Here is a 24,124-nt window from a genome sequence, read left to right as displayed (position 1 = left end):
TATCTCACTCTGCTAAACTTAAGGAAATCAATTTGTGAGAGATTTACTGACATCAAAATTTACAAAAGGATTATAAAATTTGTTACCAGAAACAATGTCTCAAGTATTTTAAATAAGCACTGGCTTTAGAAAGCCTTGAAATTGTGTTTTAGAGTTACCCTTCAGTACCTGCCAGCCCTAGAGATGTATTACTAAATAACCTGAAAATTAAATAATCATTCCCAAATAAAATCAATCAAATTCATTGTGATTAATTAAAATTGAGTAAATCGCTTTTCTATCCACATGACATTTGGGGAAACAATACAAATATAAACACACACACACACACACACACACACACACACACACACACATCCCCAAGTAAAATGGCCTGTTCCCTGTGGGAGCTTTGGCTGCTGTTTTTTAACAGCAGACCCCAGAGATTCCAGGAATCGGGTGATTCAGGATGCAAGGCACATAATCCCCTCACACCAATAATTAAGGGCAACATACAGAGTAACTGGGCTGTGTCAAGAAAACCAGATAATAAACACATGCACACGTGTTAAGCTGCACTACTTTACAGCTCGTTCTGTGCAAACACAATAATTTACATTTCCATTTTACCAGCATGAGTTGCCCTAAGGATAGCAAAAAAGTAAAAAGGCCCAGCCAGAGAGGGCAATGGGACAGGATCTTAGGAGGTGAAACACATTTCTTTCCTTTTGAAGCGATATTATGGGATTTGTAACAAGGCTGGAGGGAATAGTTCATAGCTAGAGCTTTTTAAAGTAATACCAAATAAATGGTCTAAAATAAACCAGCTGTAGTATTAAGGTGCAGAAAGTTTACGACATGCATATAAGTTACTTTATGCCCTTGCAGCTAGGATAAAGTGCATGTCTTTTTGTTTGTCTATCATAAGGATATTGTGCATTTGAAAAAAATTAAAATTTCAACAAACTTTATCATAAGAACCAATAGCTAAAACAGATCGGAGTGATAGAGAAACCTGCATACAATTGGCACACAGACATTTATTAATGCTCCAACTTCATGAGATTTATAATTCCCATATAAAGAACCAAATCAGTATGGTCTTGCTCTAAAGACAATATTTACATTGACTGTCCAACTCAAATTAAGAGCAACTTAATCCAAAGGAATGTAACTGGTCTGACTAATTTATGCATGGCAATTTTCGGTGTTTTGTGGAACCATGAAAAAAAAAAGCTAGACAAGAATCCTTTAATTTGTTCATGTACTCTTTTATGACTAACCTAACTAATCTGAAATGATGAAATGTTGATATTAGAAAAGTAGTACTTTGGCTTTTTTTCAGTGAATTATTTTATAATGACAGCAATAAGATGAATAAAACAAACAACGTGCAACGTAAACTCTCGCATTGTGTCCATCCCACATCAACTTGCATTTTGGAAAACTCTTTTTTTTTGTTTGTTTTCTGCAAGCTACTGTCTGCCTCCTGCATGTCAGCAGCAGGTCATCAAGTTTTTGCTTGAGTTACAACTAAAGCTATAATTTTTAAATGAAAAGCTAATGACTGATACCAAGTATCACGTTGAGTTGAAAATAATTTTAGAAGGCAATAGTGAATGCCAAAGAAAGTAATGCTTAGAAAACTGTACTAGTTATATTGAGATTATTTGAGAGCATATAAACTTGAGTATTGTCTCCATACTAATTTCCATCCGAACATGCTATTCCCTTTAAGGCCACTGACTCGTAATTGCCACATTAAACGGAGCCATAGTCTGGAAAAGCAAAATACTTGTCTGGGATGATTCATTTTACCAGAAAAAGGAAAAAAAAAATGAGTCTTTTTATTAGATATAAATATTTTGTTTCCTAAAAGAGTATTTCTTTTAGAAAATATTTTTTAAAAAACTAAATTGGTTGATATTAAATATGGGGGGAAGTGCTGGCTTTCCTACCAATTGGATATCATGTAACTACAAAATAAACAGTTTATTCTAAAGGAGTTCTCCTGGTTGGCTGACAAAAATGGAGCAAGGCATTTTACATAAACAGAGGTTGTTTACCATTACTTGGCAGTTAGGAAAGGGGAAAGGCTCCTATTTAGGTTTTAGCAAAGGACAGTAATAAGGAAATTGAAGATATACTTTCCTTTTAGTCATGCAGAGCTCACTATAATACTTACTCCCCATCATGTGCATTATTTGAATATAAACCACAGGTTAGCCTTCATTTTCGCTAACATATACTGAAATGTGGCCGTGAAAAAAAATCACTTAATGCAGAGCCATGAATCTCCTTCTTTGTTTAAAATAAATTTAATTTGCTCAGTTTTTCCATCAAACTACTTTTGAATTCTCTATGTCAGGATGCAGTTATCCAATTATAAATCAACAACCGCTAAAACTAAAATGGTAAAGCCAAAACAGTTTCGAAACTTACAATGTCCATTCCCAAAATGAAGTCTTTTTTCATCTGTACCATGTTTTGACTTTTTATAGCCACAGAACCTAGAGATAAATAAAGGGAAGAGAACACAGAAAAAATATATACTTAAAACAATTATCTATGCTCAGAATGTGCAAAGCACAAAAATAAAGCATTTTCCTCAAACAATTAAATGCTTTAGTGAAAGTTTAATGACTTCATATTTTCTAAATCCTCTATAGAAAGCCTCCTTCTCTGGGGACACTGGAAAGCTGCCTAATGAGGAGATATGTAGGGTTACTTCCCCACTGTGCAGACCCCTTCAGTTGAGTTTTTATAATGGCCTTAGAAAGTGTTTATAGTATTTTTTTAACAACTGCTGTTAGAATGAATGAAGGGTAAAGTCTCCATTGTTAGTGATTAGGGTTGTGCAGTGTTACCAGTGTTCCGGGTGAGAAAGCGTCAGGGAAACCTGAGGTGTATTTGAAGAGTGAAGGGATAATTGGAAAAAGAAAGTAAAAACTAGGAGTCAGGTCAAAAGAGAGAAGAAAAGTGGTGTGTATTGGAGAGTGGGGTGGGAATTTAATGGAAAAAAGAAAATCAAAGCTAAAGATGAAGAAACAAAAGAAGGGGTAGAAAGGTCAATGGAGACATTCTTATTTGTTAAAATACATTATTAACCACACTCTTTAGATTTTAGCAGCAATTGGAGGAGGAGGGGAACAAGCAAAGCAATAATGAAAGTAAGTCATAAAACAGACTGTGAACTCACCTCCCAATCGAAACGTAGGTGACCACTGTGAGGAGAATAATTGCTACTGCCGCTGAAATGGCAATCATTACCACTTGACTATTTTCACCAGAGATAGAGAAAGCTGTGAGGTTGAAGAGAAAAAAAAAAAAGAAATTAAAAAGACCAGTAATTAACTAACATCTACATGGAAAATATGACAAATTAAGTCATGCATATTCATTAATTCTGCTTCTATTTGAAATACAGCTTACTGTCTGATACAATGTAAACATAATTCTTCATTGAGTTTTAAACAAAAATAGACATTTCTTATACTTTTGTGTGGAACTTCTAATTAATAAGATTAAATATTCTGTTTTAGTGGCATCCATCGAACGCTATTTGAATGCCTACTGTGTGAAACACACTGGACTGGTTTTCTCTCACTCATAAGAAGCTCAATGGATAAAGCAGAAGTTAGAGGAGGAACAGAGAGAAGAACAGGTAAGAGTTCCCCAAATGAAATGATAAAAGCTTTCTAATTAAGCTGGTTTATTCTTCAAGATCTACATTTATTTAAAAGGTGGCAGACCACCTGTCCTATGGATTTCAACATATACCATCAATGAACCGTCCCTCTCCCTGTATTCCCTAGCTTTGCGAAAGGCCCATTACTTGTTCACTCGGAAGGTGTTGGCAAAAATGGCCCTGAAGCCAAATCTGGCCTGCCATCAGTTTTTGTATAGCTCAGGAGCTTAGAATGGTTTGACAGTTTTTAATGGTTGTAAAAAGTCAAAATAGGAAGATTTTGTGATGTGAAAATTATATGAAATTTAAATTGTGGTGTCCATAAATAAGATTGCATTGGACCGCATTCATTCGTGCATTGTCTATGGCAGCTTTTATGCTATAAATAAATAGCCAAATAGAGTAGGAACAACAGAGACTATATAAACACAAAGCCTAAAATATTTATTATATTGCCCTTTACAGGAAAAATTTACTGACCTTGACCTAGACCAGTGCTTCTCTAATGTTAATGTTCGTTCATATTGGGTATCTTTTGGAAAAAGCAGTTTCTGATTCAGTGGGTCTGGCATGGGAACTAAGATTATTCATTTCTGATGACCGCTTAGTGGAGCTAATGCAGCTGATTCCAGACCAAAACATTTGGTAGCAAGGCAGTAGATCAAAAATGTGAAATCACCTTGTCGTCTTCCTCTCTTGATCATTCTAGATCTGATTAATCTCTATGCCCTTTAAAATATCTTAGATTATGTCTTCATATCTCTTCTGGATTACAATTAGTAATTCCTAACCAGTCTCTATTTGCATGCCTTTCCTTTTACTGGCCACCAGAGTACTCTTTCTAAACCATGAATGTGATTCCATCATTCTCGTGGCCTAAAATGTTTGCAGGGTTCTCTATCACTTTCAGGATAAAATGCAAATTCTGTAGCAGAACATGTAAAATGCCTTCAGCTCTGTTCCATGTCTAAATCTCCAGCTTCAACTGCTTAACAAACTCCATAAATATCTAATCTCTACACTTTACAAAATGCACGCAGTTCCTGGAACAATTATTTCATTTGCTCATACTTTAACATATATTTCTTTTGTGGTAAGTGCTGCTTAAACAAAAGAATGAGTGATGTATCAAAAGGAGAGCTTAGAAGAGTGAATTCGGTTATTTGAATTCTCTCGCCTCTCCAGAAGCCAACAACACATCTTCAACCTGATCAAATTCTACATTTGGAAGCTTTTCTCTAAAATAGTTTTGGGACTAGTTAAATGATGCAAATAAAGAAACATGGCAGAGAGGCTGTTAGACATTTTCCGAGCATTTGAAAAAAGAGCTTAGACTATGCAGGATGGCATGCACACTCGTAATATAAACTGTTGCCGCACTTTATTCTTTACTACCAGCAAACTATTGTTTATACCACTGTGGCAGTCATGGGACTGCCTTCTCGGATCTCTCTGCTGCCAAGTCTGCAGTGGGCAGACAGCCTCCAGCTGCTGCACCTTTAAAATCCACCGCAATCTCATGCACAGGCCATGCTCTCCTCAGTGATTAAACCTGGCAGGGGACTGGAGCCAGCCCATGTCTGCCCAATGCCGGACTCATCTAGGGGCAGGTTTCACTCTGGAGCTCCTCATCAGAAAGGCAAGGCCGTCAGAACTGCATTGTCTGAGGCTTGTCCTCCTCAACTCTCTTCTTTCCCTCAGCCTCCTCAGAGATGCTGACCTACATCTCATTCTGAGGTGCCGTTGCCCTCTTTCTGCTCCTCCCCTTTTTATCCTTTATCTGTATTTCCGCCTATAAAGCTCTTGTAAATCCATCTTAATATCTGTTTCCTAGAAGACCTGAACTGTTACCTCTCTACCCATTGGCTACAGATCTGTGAATAGTTTGTAAAATCACTTAACCTAGCGATTCAATAATGTTTCATAAACATATAATAATAACTATCTGATACCTTTCATGTTGTATACTGTGATAACTTATAAAGAGCATCGTGGTCTACATTCTCCGGTAAATTTTAGCCAATATATAAAGTAAAGGTCAGTGAAACTGGGAGGGGAAACATGATTGAAGAAAGAAGTCTCTATTTCTTTTTCTGTCACAGACAGGATTAAACTAAGGCTTCTCTACAATTTCCTCTAGCACAAAATATTTACGAATCCCAGAGACTATATAGAGCACATACTCAGATCAGATCATTTTTGTTACTGAAATGAGCAAACATTTGAATGAATAATATGGATTAAATGTTATAGAGTTGTTTAATAATTCTACGTGGCATACTGTTAAAAAATTGATATCTATTACATGTCATAGAAATTCAATTTAAATATGTTTTCCCACAAGGAAACCACAACCCGTTTCAAGTCACTTTCCTATCTAATCCATCCTTCAGCTTTCTCTCCTTAAAACAGACTGGCTACTTCATTCTCCTGAACCAACGTGCCTGGATTTGTACTTACTTTCTGTGTGACATAATGCGCTATTGTGAGGATTAAATGAGTTAATAAAATAAAACACTTAGAATAGTGCCACACATACAGTGTTCAATAAATGCTATATATTTTTATTATTTCATTTCCCTGATGGAAAACTGGCAGAAGTACTTATATTCTACAAAATTATAAATGAATGTCTAATTTTAGTATACATAATTCTCTATATGATGACTACATTCAATATTTGTCAGGCTGTCTTAATGTCCTATAATGGGGTCCATGAGATTAAACTTGGTACAGACCCGCTCATTAAAAACTATAACAAGGACGTAGGAAGCATTCAGGCTCATCTTCTTGGAGAGTAATATTCAGTAGACTCCTCCAATTCCAAAACTCAGTTTAATCCCACATATCTTTGTTCTTGAAATTCCTTGGATGTTCAAATTATGTACTACTATTTAAACACAAAACACCCACATACACACATATAAACCACCTACTATACCAGGGGATATTGTAAGCACTTTACAAATAATAACTAATTCAATCAACATAGAAACCTTATTGAAGATATCATGTCTGCTCACTGAGGGTTTCCAGACAGTTGGACTGTTTGCTTCCCCAAACAGGCCATATTGTTGGCACTTTTGGCTTTGGTGGACTTTGCCTTTTCTCTAGGAATACTCTTTGACTCCTACATTCTATGCTTTCTGTGTATCTTAGTTTAACATCTTTATTTCTTAATATGTAAAGTAGCAGCACTGGATCAGTCATAGTCCAAAATCTGGGGATTGTAGGCTCATTGACCTCACTTATTAGCCATGCATCCTCAGAAAAAAAAACATATAAACCCTGTGTCCTAGACCATCTATTTAAAACAAATGACAGTATCTGAATAGCTTGCAGAACAGAATCAAATGAAATGTTTATACAAATGTTATATTATACTGATACATAAATATTTGGGTTCTAGAATATATGGGTTCCATCACCTACCAATTGTGTGATTTTAGAAAGCTTACTTAACTTCACTATGCCTCTGTTTCCTCATTTGTGAAAGGAGGATGATAATAAATGTAAAACACTGATACATAAAAAGGTAGACTTTTTAAAGCACTTAAAAAATATATACGCTTCACTGTGCGTCCATATCTTTACTATAAATCAGATCAGAAAATGTTACCTGAACTCCAGCTTAAAACACTGTACTTGACTAAGAAATATTTATGTGTGTTATGAATGAGAACTTTTCATATACGTTTTAAAAATAAAAACCAGAATAGCAAAGTGTTAAAAACCCTAAACCCAAGTCTTTTTTTGATATCTATTAAATATCAATATATACCAAATAAGAGTCTTAAATCCCTAGAGTTTTTATGAATATGTATTTTTGATTCACAGTTGGGAATGTGCCTATGCAGAAAGCCAACTTAAATTTTATGTGGATTTTCAACTGCACAGGTGGTCGGCACCCCTAACCTTCAAGCTGTTCAAGGGTCAACTGTATATCATTTTGATTTTTAAAAATGGAGTGAGAATTGATTTTGTCCTTTTCCCCTTAAGACAATAAGTACTTTTTTTTCCTCATCTATATTTAAAGTCTGGAAGATTTCTATGGTGAAGCAATATGAGTAAATTAATTAAAAAAATAATAAAACTGTGTGACTCAACTATAAACAGAGAGTGGGATGTTAAAAAGTTTGTATTTTTCTTTGTATCCTCTTTTCATCTTCTCTTTGTCAATCAATAGTACAGAGTACTGCAAATATAAAACATATTTGGCAAAAATCCTAAGACTTTGTAGTTTTTAAATGGAATATTTCTTAGATTTCAGACACAGAAGCCTTATTAGAAGTTCATGTATAACACGAACTTATTAGAAGTTCATGTATAACAGCAATATCTGTGATAAATCTGGAATCACATTAGAATTTCGGAACTTTTTATTGTTACAAATTTACTTATCAGATAGGGTTAATGCTAAATAAGAACATGCAAGGTTAGATTGATGTTCCAAAATATAGATGAACATAATAAAAGTTTCTCTAATGGGGAGCTGACCTTCCTGCCCTCAATATGCCTAAGTTATATCACAGGATATAATAAACATTTGCTTTTTTTATAACTATGACTTAGGGTCATTCTTGGTAAATCAAATACAGCTTTGTTGTTGTTAATTCTAACAACCATTTAAAAGTATGAAAAAAGGCAATCCAGAAGCATTTCAAACTGAGAAACTTTCTTTGCACCACTTCAAAGTTATTAAAAAAAAAAAGATTCAGAATTACTAATGTTAAATTGCAGTTATATTTTGTTATTGTGTTATCAAAAGTTTTAAATTTGTTTTAAACATTGTTCACGTGACTTTCATGGTGTTTTAGAGCATGTTGTTTCCAATGTCCTTCGAGTGGTTTCCCCATGCTCCTTCCATCACAGGAGGATTCGGAGAAGGCTAACAGTATAGATTTGTGTATTAGAGGATGGCAGCTTCCTCTGAGTAGAATTATCAGGTTTCCTCTGTGAGCATATGATTTCTAAGAACACTAGAATCTCAATAGCTTGCAGCATGTGATTGTAAGCAGCATATCTAATTGTCTGACAAAAAGTGTGCCATAACATACTTACTTTATCATAGTAACTTAAGCCATTTTTATAATTTTTTGTTAATCCTGAGTGTTTCTATAAGGTATGAAATTTGGGCATAAAAAATATTACCAAACCAATAACAATATATGTTTACATCATGAACAAAATATTTAGAAAATAGGAAATATAGGTGTCAGGGGAAAATGACATATTTAGACAGGTCAAAGGTTTACTGGGCTTCCTTTTAGTGGAGGGCTGGGCTATGTTAGATACCCCTGGGATAATCTGTATCTAAAGGGTGTTAATCGTTGATTCTTTCTAAGCTATTTTACAGCTGTGTGGTTAAGTTGAAAAAAAGTTATAGTGATGTACACGATTTTTCCACGATAATTAACATGACGCTTACTAGAGATATAATTGATATGTGCTATAGAAAAGATGACCCCAATCATTACATTTATTTTTCTACAGAATATTAACCAGTTTGGGACGTACTAGCAAATTTATTTAAATATTTCTGGTTACACACACACACACACACACAGACACACACACGTGTATATATGTATCTGTTCTTCAAATTTTCCTTTGAACCAATTTTAATTTCTTATTAGTCTCATTAATTTATAATTTAAATAAAATACTTAACTTGTCATTTTATATGAGCACCATAGTTATGATATTACCTTTTTAAAAATTATATTTTATCAGAAATCTCTTCTAGTATGAAGCAAATGCATTCAAAGGAAAGAAAATGCTTTGGGGAAAATGTTTGCCAATTTTAGGCCAATTTTAGCCAAATTTGGGGTCAAACAGATGGGACTATTCAAATTGTTTGTGAATGTAAATGAAGTGATAAATCAGATTTTAGGAAATCTTAATCTCTAAGTGCTACAAGGTTGACTGGGTTAAGGATTAAAACAAAATTAGGATCCTCATAGATCAGCCAGATCTTTTTTTTTTTTTCAATTGTAATTTAGTGGATCATTCATTCAATGGACCTGGAATATTTGTATTTACTGGCACTGGAAGTGTGTTACCATACTAAATAATGTTCCTGAAAGCAATTTAGGACTAACAGAAAACCAGAATCACTCCAGGCATTAGAATGTGTTTGATTTATATAAGAGAAACAAACAAACAAACACAGATGCATATCCATACAAACACAAATACCCAGACCCAATGCTATGCAAGTTGTTAAGTGTCCTAAGCAATGTACCTTCGATTTATTACATTTAGTTAAAACTTAGAGAGAGTGAGAGTGAATTATCAGACACCTTTACAACAGACCCGCGCCCCATACACTACACTGAAATAATACATACAGTCGGGACTAGTTTCGAACTCAAACTTGCGACTGTTGCTCCCATATCCAGCTGCGGTTCGGGCTCGGATTTGGAATACATATGTAGTATCAGGCTTGAGGCTACTGATGGTAACATTTGTGCCTCTTGCCCTCAGAATGGTGTAACTTGTCTCTTGTTCCTGCTTTGAGGTAAGAAAAATCATGTTAACATCAAATCTTCCCAATGTATCAAGTGGTAAAAAGGTGAACCGTTCATAACCAATTATTTTAAATTTTAACACAGAGCTTGTAACAGATAAAAGAGATATGATAATCATTTCACTCTCTAAAATATTTCTTAAGATAAAAATATTTACAGAGTTTCCTAATTTGGATATGATAATTTGTGCCCTGCACATAAAGCAGGAAAAGTTAGTTCTTCATTCTTACCAATTAGTGAATATCTGAGCAAAAATCTGTGCTCTTCAAAGCCAAGGCTGAAAAAAAGCTTCAACCCAATTAAAAGAATAAATTTACAAAGAGGAAAATATCCTTTTGAATTCAACCTAATAGAAAAGCTCTACAGATTCTCAGATAGAAAATATTCTATCAATGGTAAAATATTTAAAAAAGACAAACTTCTATATATAGCTCTACATGAATAACTTTCTCAGCATCAACTATATTTGCATTGCATGTAAGTCACAGTGGTTTAGTAGGACTCCAAATCAAAGTCTAGAACTATTTCCCCAAAAAGATCTCCTTTGGGAGATTCACACTGTGCATTAAGAGACTCACTCTACACATTAATAGTAAAGTCTTTTTGTGTCAAGCCTTGTTTAAAAAAAATTGGCTTTGCACAGAACTGTGTTGTTCCTCTAACATATATTAATAGAGACTGAGCACTTTATGGGTTGCCTGATTTTGAGCAATGATGGAATGTTCTTCCACCATTGCATGGCGGGGCCTGGAATAGGTTATGTGGAATAATATCCTCAACCAAAACTAAATAGAACATTGCAGAAAAAAGGTTGTAGGTTACAGACACTTTTCAGTTAAAGATGCTGGTTATGTATTAGGTAGCCTTTGAGTTAATATATAAAATAATGAAGTCAAATATATTTATTTTACAGAAAAAATTATTTCATTTGATAAAAAATGTATTGAACATATACCCAGAATTTCGTTCTATTTACCATCATTAGTGAACTAGACAGTCAAGAAAGAGAGCTCAAAATCTAGTGAAACATTCATAATATTGCAAAGAAATGTTTACACATTATGCTCTTTGCACAATTGATCATTGCAATAATTCTCGTGTCTCTAATGATCCGTTGTCATATAGAGGCAGATAGGGAATGCAGGGAATACATACTAAATGAGGAGTCATGGCTGTCAGGGTTCCAAACAGAGACCCAATATTTATTAACTGTGAGGGTGTGAGAAATTCAAATAACGTCACTAACTCAATTTTTTTATTTGTAAAAGAGCCTATTTGCCTGCTTTCTCAGGATTATCAGACAGCTTTAAGTTAAATAATGTATGCAGAAGTGTTGTGTAAATATAAAGTTCTATATAAACACACAATTTATTTTTAATTCTTTGTAAACTGCAACCGATACCCAAATATGTTGTGTTCATATTAGTAGCTATAAAACCCCTCAACTCTGATGATAAGGTTTGAATACATCTTGCTTTCAAACCTCACCATAATTTATAACCAGGAAAAAATAAATGCTATTTAATGATGAAACATCACAGCCTAAATTCTACTTATAAATAACCATGGGCCTGTTGTTTAATAATTTTATTACTGAACCTCAATTTTATGATGTGAGGCAGACTTATACCCATTCCTGTCGTCTAAGTTTCCTTGGACAAAGTCAAGAAAGCTTCTCTTCATCAGTTTAATAATACAGGGGGTTGTTATTAGTTCAGTGTTCCTAGCTGCATTGAATGAAATTCATGTGAATGTGAAGATTAAGTAACGAGGCTCAGGAAAATGAACTAAGGGATAGTTCTCAACAGGTTAAGGAATCACTGTAAAATAGTTGGTAGAGCACGGATGTTGATGTAGAAGGACATAAATGTCATTTCTAATGTCACGCTAGCTGGCTTAAGTTTGGCGGTGACATCGCTGCTGCAGCTTATTGCTGTAGAATGGGGGATATTCTACACAATAATTTCTAAACGCCTCTCTACCTGTAAATCAAAAGTATCACATGCCCACAGTTACACAGAGCTCTACCACTTCCTAGCAATGTCGCTGGTTTCTTTGCAAAAGCTCAGCTCATGCGACGGTAACTTCTTTCCCTGCACTTCCTAACCTTTTCCCATCACCTCCTCACCTTTTCATAGTATTTGACCTCGTAGTCTAATATGATCCCATTAGGGTGTTCGGGTTCTTGCCAGGACAAAGAGATGCTGTTTCGAGATGTCCGATCCTTCTTAATTGTCATGATAGGTGATGGAGCTGTAGAGAGAGGATGGAGGGGATGGTGCGGGGGGACAAATTAATCAGGTTGGGAAGGGTGGTAGGAAGAGCACAGAGAGAAGCAAACAGCAAATGGAGTCTATCATTGTTCTAATCTTTGGCAAGAAAACATTATTTCCATTTCAAAGGCTCTTGAGTATTAATCTGGCCCCATATCAAGCCTCAGCAGCTGGATTATAGCCCTGGTACATACAGGCCTATGGAAAATGAGCTGAGATTTTCAGCTGCTCGTGGAATAGTGGCAAGTGAGCAGATGTTTTCAATCTGCTACTCTAATGTAAGCAATGAAATATATTTGATATATTAAAATAAGAACAAAACATCAGGACTACCTATTTGTTATAATGTTGCAAAGTTATTAATGCCAGATTCTTCAGCTCATTGATAACATTTTCATACATAACTCTGTAAGAGGCCTGGAATCCGTTATGCATAAGGAGTCCCCTGGTATCTATAGGTAGGTAACAATAATACTCAGTGTATAGTAAAATAGATAGGATTTTGAACAGGTAATAGAATATATCTTGACTTCTGACAAAAATTTCTCATGAAAAAAATATACACCAGGAAACAACAATCTTCTGCTTCTATATTTTTATTTCTTAAAAAAATAATAAGAACTGTCAAGGAAATGATTGCCATTTGTATCATAACTCTCAAGCTATATTTTGAGTGGTGACTCAATATTTGTTATGTTTTATTATGAATTATCAAAAGTATAGACTATGAGTAAAAAAAGCATCCATTTGGATCAGATATCATAGGGTCACCTACATTTCTAATGGGAGATTAAATATATTTTAAGTAATATCCTACTTCAAATCCTTCCATTAAAAAGAAAAATGCATAGTCTCCATCCATGCACTTCTGGTTTCAAATCTCAATCTTGGTACACTGGCCAACCGAAATATCTTACTGGAGGTTCAGTGGCATTCTTCCCTAACAAATGCAACAAAATAAATTACAAACATGAAAAAAACAAAAAATCAAAAATTCTTAGGTACATTAACCGTTAAATTGTTCTTTATTGCTAAAGGACCTATATTCTTATCGAGTTTTCTCAAATCACGGAGACTTAGAACCCTGTGTATTTGTATTTCCCACAATAGATATCAGTAGCTTTGCTGATTTAATGTTTCTGTGATTATCACATGCCAGATTTTGTATACCCAACCTCTCATTTAAATTGCTCCTATTTATAAATGCCTTTCATTTTTACTCCTCATTTTAAAATAGAGTTTTCATTAAGCTTGCCCTGTGACACTTCATTGGAAATTGTAAACTTAAACAAAGAATTAATTGCGATAATTTTCCCATCCTTTTTTTTCTATTATTTGCAAAATCTTCTTATGAACTCTTTTATAATTAAAGCATCATTGCTTTGATGGCCTGAGAATGATACCTAATCTTTTGCCAAAGGAAAATGTAGGTATTGCTTTTCTAATGGAAAAGTAAATTCATTTTCTTATTCACTTTTTCTTCCATTAGTAATCAATATCCTTTTATCATTTATCATTCACGTTTGCTTTTCTTTTGCTTAATATTATTGTTTTATTCCCAAAATGACCTCACATCACCCCTTTGGTGGCTTGCTGCTCTGAAATTGATTCTAAGAAAAAGATAATTTACTTAGGCTATATTTAGTTGAAATTTTATAAACATACTCAATGAAATTGATTCTAAGAAAAAGATAATTTATTTTGTCTATATTTAGTTAAAATTTTATAAACATACTCACTGAGTTATAAATAAATCTTTGTTAAATAATTGAAAATTACTTTTTTTATTAGCACTAATACTAATACTTAGAAAATCAATTCATGATCCAATAGCTAATAGAAAAAATTCAACTCCGATGTCCTTGGATCCAAATTTTGCTCTTTGTACAAAAAATAAATGGAGAAATTCCACTAATTTTCCTGCTGAAGTAAACTCATTAATAAAGTAACTAAGGTATTCTTACAGAGCATTTCAAAGAAGCTGAATGTTGGTAAACTTTCCTGGTAAACCCATAGAGACCCTACATTCATTCCATATCACCGTGAAACTGGTTTATTTTTCCTGGTAGTTAAAATACATTTTTCAAAGAAGTTTTGAAAATTACCAGTTATAGCATTTCTCCTTAAAGAAAAAGAGAAAGTAATTCATTTCAAAGAATAATTGTGAGGAGGATTGTATTAACTTTTTAATGAAAGCTATGCAGGCTGTTTGGGGATCTGCCCAATTTTACTGCTTCTGCACTGAGCAAGACTTTATAACTGTTGAAATTCTTCAAAAGTCTTTGAGCAAGCTGCAGAGCCCTGTAGGACTGTAATAAATAGCCTTTTGTAATTCCACACTTACTTAAGTAGAGGCAATTGCTCGAAGCTTGTGCCATCTCTAAGTTAAATGAACCTTTTCTGATTGCTGCTTTTAGGCCCGTTAAGTCATTTGTTCTGCTCTTTTAATATACGCCCCTTGTGTTGGCTGCATTTCAGCAGTTTCACCCCAGTGCACCAGCTGGAATCCTGTTACATTTAGGTAATTCTCATCAATATTTTAATATTAATAAATAATTAACAGAAATTGTTTTTCTCTCCCTTAATAAATAATTTTAAGACATAATAAAACACTGCAGAAAGAGACAGATTCTATAAGCACTCCACTGTATCCACGCTCTGTATCCACAAGTTTTCTAAAACATTTTTGAATTCATGTCCAGAAGTATAATTTATCCATACTTCCTCATGTGCTGTAACATAATTTGTAATATTAATGAGAAAGTGATATGGATTATGTTTCTTTTAGTTAGTTTTCAGATATCAAAGAGTGATTTGTTCAAAGAACTAATTTCCAAAATCCATAGAGATTCTTTAAATTTATTTTTCTTTTCTGTATAAAAGAATGTATATCATAAAATAGTTGTGATTTATTTTATCCTTGTTTCTCGTTTTATTTTTTTTGTAAATTTGTGATTTGAAAGATTGGTGGCTAATAGTTATAAGGAATGAAAAAAAAAATCTATCCTAAGACTCAAGAAAAAGCTCAGAACTAGATGAAAATTTATAGAAGGAGGTGACAGCACAGATTTTTCTGGCAAAATGCTGGTGTATAAGCTAAAATAGCAATTACTGTTGAATGCTCCCAGGATAAAGAGTTTTAATTTGCTGTCTCTTTTATATACCTTAAATGATACAAATGATTCTCTTATTAAGAAGACGAAATTGACACAGGTCTGTTACAAAAATGGTCCACACATTTATGCAGTTTAGTAAATGGAGCATTTTGCAGGAGGGAAAAAAAGGAAGAAACTAATAACAAGAAAAATTAAAGCAGTAGGAAGGTGATAATTCTTAATAAGTGAATGGCTTTCTTTAAAATAGTGCCTTAGTGTGTAATATACATTTTTGTTGTGTTGGTATTTGAGAGGGAACAAATATTTGATTTTTAGCTTTTGCTGTTCTGCATACAACTGGATATATGTGCCCTTTGGAAAATAAAAAGAGACATAATGAAGAAAATTATGTTAAGTTAAATGTATTATATTTTCACTGAAATATTTCTTAAAAGAATACAAATAAAAGAGATAAATAGTGAAGGTTAGGAGGGAAATAGTAAAGGTTAGGGAGGCTCATGAATCACACAGTTAATCATCCTTCATGAAGCTTTCCTGAACTTACACTACACTACTGAAAAGTTCTGAACATGATGAATAGTAAAAAAAATAATAATAACTTGTGGTGTCACACTGGACTTTCTCATGGCTCTTTCAATGCATTCTTCTTTAAAATATTTCTTTGGTCATGACAGAGGACTGGACAGATAGTTTCACCCCATGTTACCTAGTAACATGTATTGTGAAAGCTGGTGTCAAATGCTTTCCAATTTCTCTTCTAAGGAAACAAAACTTTCTGGGAAGAAAGGGTTGAATTATTCATTGGGTGTTTTCTTCCCTAATCTTAAGCCACTACAGTGGTAGCCTTGTGAATCAGAAGCATGCAATGACTTGTCTAGAAGGCAGAGAGACATAGAAGTATAACCTATGATAGTTGATGGTAGAAACCCAGTCATTTATTTACAGGAAGGGCTAGACATTTTGTCATTATCAATGTAACCTGAGCCATTGACTGCATATAATGAAATAATAATAAAGGCCAATTAACCATAAGGAAGCAGAAAAAATTAGGCTAAAAATAGTTTGCATATAAAGGGAACAGGTTAGAGATGGGGCTTGTATATTTCACAATTTGTATGAGTACACTTGGCACTTGTGCATGCGAAATCTACTAACAAACATTGGAAGGGATTCCTTATTTTAACTATGGTGTTTTTAAGCTACATTTACCATTATTCTACAATGAAAATATGACCCATCCTTAGAATCAGGAAGTCAAAACTTCAAAATTCAACTCCTAAAGGATCTGGTTTGGTTCGTTTGTTTTTATTGGGACTTTCCTCTTTCTGGGTTTGGGAATTTCTAATGAACCTCTGAGGTATCTCTGTGGTTTAGAGATTGGATAAGTTAAAATAATAACAAAAAGGGCTCAGTATTTCTTTGCTAAGTGAGCCAAAGCTTTTAAAAATTATCTCCATGGGAAAATATCATGCAGTAAATGGTTGAAAGATTTTTCCTTTGAATCAGACATGCCTTTGAAAGCATTACTCCCTTACTTTTTATTTTTTGCACCATTCATTCTGATGCCCACTTAAGAACATTTACTTCTCAGTTTTTTTCAGAAATGAACACTTCTATTAAATCCAGAAACACTGTTGGGTTTGAATTAGCATAATCATTCATAGCTTAATGTTCTCCATCTCACCACCCCTACCCTGATTTTCCCCACCTGTCCTTCTCTGGAATTTCCTGCTTTGGTCCCAGGACTCACCATTTATACAGTCTACCCAGTTTAAATTGCAGAATTGTACTTCTTTACATATTCTCTCTCACCAACAACCATTCATGCCAATCAGCTCCAACATTTGAGGACTAATGAATTTTCTTTCTATGCAGTTCATTTTCCAGCACTGCCTTAGTCCAAACCCTTGCCATTTTTCACATACATTGATTGGATTTTGTGCTGCTCATCGCGATATTTCCAGAACTCCAATTTTCTACACATTTTGATGATTTATCATTTTATAAAACAAATGAAACATTAACCTCCCTCCTCACAATTCTCATTTCAAATCAGTTTCCCTAAACTTGTTAACTGAAAACTATGCTTCAAAGAAAAGGTCTTGGAATCTCTATTTTTAAGACGTTGATTTCGGAATGCTCTCTGAATCACACATTTGGGGAATTCTGGACTGCGATAGAATTTGAAAGTCCTCATATTATTATTTAAGACTTTTCAGAAGACTGCAGCACACATATCAGTTTTACCATTTATTGTTCTCCTTTCAAAACTAAAGTTCTAAAGACAATTCCTTTGGTCATCTCTTCACAATGTGCTTGCTGTTCTCCCTGTCTGCAACACCCAGTCACTTCCACCTGAAAATCTCTTTTATACATTTTCCTTAGAAAACCATTGTTAATATATTTCCTTCATAAAGCTTTTCCTGAGTCCCTTAGGAAATAATCAGCTCCTTCCTGTCTGATTTATAGGATAGTTGATCATTCTCTCTTATTATTTAGCCTGCTGAATTGTGTCGTAACATCGTCATTTGCTTACCAGTGTGTCTTCCCACTAGACTGTAAGTCCCTCAGAGTCTTTGGTGCCTCACATAGTACCAACCTTACATAAATCTAATTATATAGTTTGATTAGCTTTGTAATAAAACATGCAGTGTATTTTGTGGCTCGTTCCTGTGAAAGATAAATTCTATTTAGCTTTTGATGTTAAAATAATACAATCCAAACCAAAATGAAAATTATAATATGTTTCATGAAGAGACTATTTTCAAGAAACATTCTTTTTCCATAGTAAAAAAAGAAAAGTAATTTCCTCAACTTAATCAATAATGCTGGGAAAAAACATTTTCAGACATATACATTGAAAATAAATTTTGGTTTAGGCTTCTCAGTTCTAGTTTCTAGAAAACCCTAAACATTTAATTATTGAAATTTGAAGACCCCAGAGTCATTTTAAAGATTCAAGAATGTGGTTACAATTTATAATCTCATTCCCATTCAGCATGTAGGAAAAAAAAAACACACACACAAAAAGCAATAGTGATAGAAGAAGGGTTCTATTCATAGATGTTCATTGCATGGATTTTTCAAGATGAGATCTTGTTTTTCATTTTCTAATTGATCTTTACATTCCTTATTTTTTAGCATTAAGTTCTCTTTCTTTTAATATCACTGAATATCCTCACAGAATCAAAATAATCTTCAAATATGTTGTTTAAAAAGTAATAGTTCTTCCCTCCTGTGTTTCCCCTTTACTCTCATATTACTACCACTGTCGATGAAAAACATCCAGCCTAAGAGAAAGCTTATGAGGGTTTATTTGAGCCAAACTGATGACATTTGCCGGGAAGCAAAATCTCAATGTATTGAGAAAATGTTCCGCGAAATGGAAGTTTGCAGCTTATTTTATACATCAAATCAAAGGTGGAGCGTTACATGAAATCCACTAGTAATAGATTAAGGGGGTGGAAGAAAGCAAAGCTAGGAAATCTCTGAGATTGGATACAAGTAAATTGGAGAGACAGGTACTTCTTTCATATAGGTGGGTACAGGATAGTTATAATAGTTCACATAGACATGTTAATCAAGGGACAAGAATAATAATGAGGGATTCTGTACTTTTCTGCTCTGATCTGAAACAAGGGATTACTGACATTCCAAGGATGTCATTTTAGGTGCAAAAAGACAATAGACAGACCCACTTAGAGGCACAGATTAACTTTATGAAGGAAGCTTTTGGCTAAAGATATGACTTCCTGCCATGGCCCACCTAGTAATGAAACTTCTTATGCTCACACCAACTTACGTGGTTGTTTTCAGTCTACTGAGCTTGTCAGGTTTAACATATGGCCCCTTTTCCGTCCACATCACACACACATTTCTGACACTTTCGGTCACCACATGCGTGGGTTTTCCCACCACAAGTGATTCTGTGACACAAGCCGGGTGTCCTAGAATTTACCTAAATTCTAACACTGTCCGATCCCACAGGGTAAGGGTTCAGTTCCCGTGAGCCCGCTCCACACTTCAGATGCCAACCCAAGTAACAGGTCTTCAGGTTACCCACAACTTCTGTTCATTTGCTTACTAAGTGGAGGTTCCAACACCCCCTCCTTGGGTTTGCTTGATTTGCCAGAGATGCTCACAGATCTCAGGGAAACCTTTACCAGTGTTAATGGTCCCAAGTCCATGTGCTCAACTTCAAAAGGTCAAAATTCAAAACATTGGAGTAAGGAAAGGTTTATTGATTGAGAAGGCGCCAACCAAGAAGATGGGAGACCTAGGGAGACCCCAAATCCATCTTAAGAAACTACAGAGTTCAGGCTTATTTTATGTCAAGGAAAGGGGAAATAGGAGGGGCAGGGGGTACAGACATCTGGGTGCCAGCCGCGGTCAGAGGAAGATTGTGCCTATCGATGAGAGTACAATGGAGAGTTTCTTGCAAATCTTTGATAAACAATATATATTTTCTTTATCTCTTCAAGCTGCAAGCAGAATTCATGTAATGATTAGCATATCTATATGCAAAACTTAGCCAAAGCTATTAGCTTGAAAGCTATAAGAACAAAGCAGGTTTGAATAAGATGGAGTCAGAGAGGCAGAGAATTTCACTGTGTTACACCAGTTTATTAAAGGATATGATAAAGGATACAGTTGAACAGCCATATGAAGAGATACACAGGGCAAAGCCTGAGAGGTTCCGAGTATAAGAGCTTCAGTCCCTGTTGAATTGGGTGTATCATCCCCCCTCTCCCATGTGTGAATGTGTTCACCCAACTAAAAGCTCTCCAAACCCCACACTATTGGAATTTTTGCAGAGGCTTCATGACATAGGCATGATGGATCATTAGTTCCATTTCCAGCTCTTCTCCCTTCTCATGAAAATGGAGGGCAACGGCTGAAAATTCCAAGCTTCTCATCATGACTTGGCCTTTCAGGTGACCAGTCCTCAACCAGGGGCCATCCAGGAACTCACCCAGAGTCACCTTATTAGAAAAAAAAGACACTCTTCTCACCCAGGAAATTACATGGGGTTTAGGAGCCCTGTGTCCGGAGCTGGGGTCAAAGAAGAAATATTAGAACAAAAGATGCTCCTAGTTTCTTATCATTTAGGAAATTATAAGGGTTTAAGGATCTCTGTTCCAGGAACCAGGGGCAGAGACCAATATATATTTTCTATTATCTCACATATGTAATACGGCTTTGAAAATCTTTGGGGGTAATCATAGGTTTCTAAATATAATGCTTCCATGTGAAAGGTTAATATTGTTAAAGAGCTATTTTTAGAATTCTTGTTTGTCATTAGGAGTTAATTAATCTCTGACATAAGAAATCATGTAGATAGGAAGTAATAAAAATTAGGGCAAATGAAGTTTTTATCTTAACTACTTGTCTTTGAAAAATGCAGTATACTGACAAACCTATCATAAAATGTTGATATTCCTAGACAAGTTATGGACATCACAGCACCAGTACATTTCAGAAAACAATAATGTTCCTTGGATTTGCTGAGATGTTCTACAATATTTTTCTCTCTTTAGGTCGTCTGTGGAGCCATAAGTGTTCTCAACACGCTTGAGTTTCAGAGTCTAGGGAGCCTCAGCCAAGGACTTCATGCATTAATATACAAGGCAATGGGAATGATAGTTGGTTATTCATCTAAGTGTATGTGAGTGTGTGTGTGTGTATGTCTGTATGTGTGTGTTTTAGCTGAATGTTCTTTTTTTATACAGATGGTATGATGATGCTGGAGGTTCTGGATGTGTTTTACTCTTAGTGTAAGACCCTGAAATTCAACTAAATCTAGCACATTCTTTTCCTTGATCAGTTGCACATGAAATTCCTAGACAGATAGATATTTAGCTATGCATTCCTCATTTTTAAATATGCAAGACTCTTTATTTCTGAACATATATACTTCACACTGCTAAGTATTATCCTGAGCCTAAATTTAGAAAAATGCGTTCCAGAGATAATATAAACAATCCACATGGAAAGGATAGAATCTTCCTTCCCAGAGAGCCCAAAGTTGTTTGAGAAATTCCTCACTTCATTAGGCTTTTAAATATCTCAAAATTTCCAAAAGATACAGCTTGACTCTGTGAGTAGTAATATGTCTAAATACTGTGTTCAAAGCTCTCTTTGGGTAAGTTTCCTAGTTATTGTATTTAAAACATTTACTTTGATGGGATTTTACGATTTCAAGGTCCCAACCAATATAAGATTGTTTTCTACAATACGTCATGCTTGTTTGAATTCAGCGGTTTCCACAAAATAAAGACAATAAAAGCAGAAATTTTAAAACCAGAGTTTATAATAAAAATTTAAATATAATTACTAAATATGAAATATTGGGCAAAATGAGATAATATTTTACACAACTTTTTAGTGTAGGCAAAATTATTTTAAACTGAAATAATCTTCGTGGCTCCAAAGATGGTTCCAAAAATTAAAGGGCAGCTTATGAATGCAGCTAATGTAAACGTGATGGTGAGAAAAAGGTAATGGCATAAGATCAAGCCCAGATGAATGCAGAGCAAATTTCGGAGTAGAATTAGGTTAACCACATTGTGCATTTTTGTTTGTTTGTTTTAAAGCACTGCTGAGATAATAGGTCTGTTCTGAGTCATTCAGGCATACAGCTGCCACTTTACAGTCCAGGACAGTTGTAATGAACTCTGGACGCTGGTGGCATTCTCTGTGGAGAGTCTGACAAAGGGCTTGCTGCCTTCTTTCTAATTAGCTGCAAGAGCCGAGAGGTACAACTGAAATACACCTTCAGCCCAGAAGAGGTCTGACATCAACCCAGCTTGCACTTCACAGGTAACGGTAGCGAAATCTAGTCTGCAAGGTTATGCTCTTGGGTTGCTTGGTTCATGTGCTCAAGCAAGACAGAAAGAAGAAGAAAATTTGACATTATATTGGTTATGTTTTATTTAGAAACTAGACACAATATGGAGTAATCTTAAGTAAATTAACTTTTTATTGGCCAATATAACTATAGATGGAAAGGGAACACTGATAGAAATACTCTATATTTTTCTGTTTTTGAATGGGGTAGAGATGTTTATCAAAAGTTGTTGAGTCTTACACTTACAATTAATGCAATCCACTACATATTAAAGTTACCTCAACTTAAAAAAGAAGTAAAAGACATAATTGTACGTCACTGTATTAACTATGTTTTCTTATTTTCTGCCTTCTTGAGGCTCTGACATTGGGAGCCTAGCTGACCAGATGGACCACCTCTCCCAGGGCTAGCAAATTCTTCGAAATAGCAAAGACTGGCAGAGGAGTATGTTTTTCATATACAAATGAATCAACCAGTGGGACCAGCAGGCAACATCCCTCACCTTAATCATATACCTCAGAGACCACTCAAATTATTCAAAATAGCCAGTCCTAAGGTTACTTATTGTGTCTTGCCTCACCTTTCCCATTAACCATGATAAAGACGCTTTCCTGTGCTTTCCCTTTGCTTCCTCTGCCTCCTTCCTGACCCTGGTGCAACTATCTCTGTGTGGCCTCCAGGGTGTGGCATTCCTTCTCCTCTCAGAAACTTGAACAAACTATGTTTTCCATAGCAATTGTCTGATCTGTTGGCCTCCACAGAGCTGAACAATAATAAAACCTACATCTTAAAACAATCACAGTCGTAGAATATCATGTAGAAGTTTTTGCAGGCAAGTAAAAGAACTCTTCTTGACAGAGGTAATGAACTACCTCAGGAAAAATCAGAACACACATGTTCTTGCTGTAATTTTGTTTTTGTCTCACTCTTTTCAAAAGCAGAGCCCTCCATGATGCATTCTCTTTGATGTTTCACCAACACTCAGGTTCAGCCAATAGCAACTTTGATAAAACATCGTTTTAACCCATTATGCTATTTCATATATAGATACTTCTGCGCTTGTAGGCTTACTTTCTGTTGAGCTCCTGTGTCTCTGCTCATTGGCCCATGATTTTAGTCAGATTACATCATTAGTTAGATACTGGATACTAAGTCATGAGTTAACACACTTATCTGGACCTACTCCTACTTGGTACCATTGAGGCCCATGGTGAACAATTTTGTTCAGCCTTTGTTGGATACTTTCATTTTTACAATAAAAGGAAAAAAAGATGGAGAAAATGATACCACAGTTGTGTCAATGTAGAGTTCTTCACAGCATCATATGTAAACCCTGTTGTGGTAGGATCAGTTGGGGTCTGTGTCACAAGTAATAAGTTTAATAACTTGAATCGAGGTATTAAAATTAGAAGCACACATGCAAACACATATGCACAAACACACAGGTATGCATGCATTTATTTGTATGAATTCAGGTGTGGCCCTACGATAACTTCACTCTCACTTATTTACTGCATACCTCCTTGAATGAGTGAGAAATTGATTTACTCCCGAAGGAATGACCATTGTCCTTATAACGGTCACCTGCATAAGTGAGCAGCCATTACTTTACTCTTCTCTGTTGTATGCATCCTGGATTTTTATAGTGCATTATCTCTCAATAAATGTACACCATAGAAGTATCTGTTTCA

The 24,124-nt window shown here is 34.9% G+C and overlaps 1 protein-coding gene across 1 annotated transcript in view; it reads right to left on the bottom strand.

Annotated features, from left to right (window-relative positions):
- EPHA3 (EPH receptor A3) overlaps positions 1 to 24,124 on the bottom strand; it is a 356,361-nt gene that overhangs the window by 61,574 nt on the left and 270,663 nt on the right. Inside the window, 4 exon segments of the mRNA XM_033092431.1 lie at positions 2,422 to 2,489; positions 3,179 to 3,281; positions 10,018 to 10,180; positions 12,326 to 12,450. Of these exon segments, the coding sequence (XP_032948322.1) occupies positions 2,422 to 2,489; positions 3,179 to 3,281; positions 10,018 to 10,180; positions 12,326 to 12,450 (459 nt within the window).

Source organism: Rhinolophus ferrumequinum, chromosome 2, assembly GCF_004115265.2.
Source record: "Rhinolophus ferrumequinum isolate MPI-CBG mRhiFer1 chromosome 2, mRhiFer1_v1.p, whole genome shotgun sequence".
Classification (NCBI taxonomy): domain Eukaryota; kingdom Metazoa; phylum Chordata; class Mammalia; order Chiroptera; family Rhinolophidae; genus Rhinolophus; species Rhinolophus ferrumequinum.
This window is presented reverse-complemented; position numbering and strand designations above follow the sequence as displayed.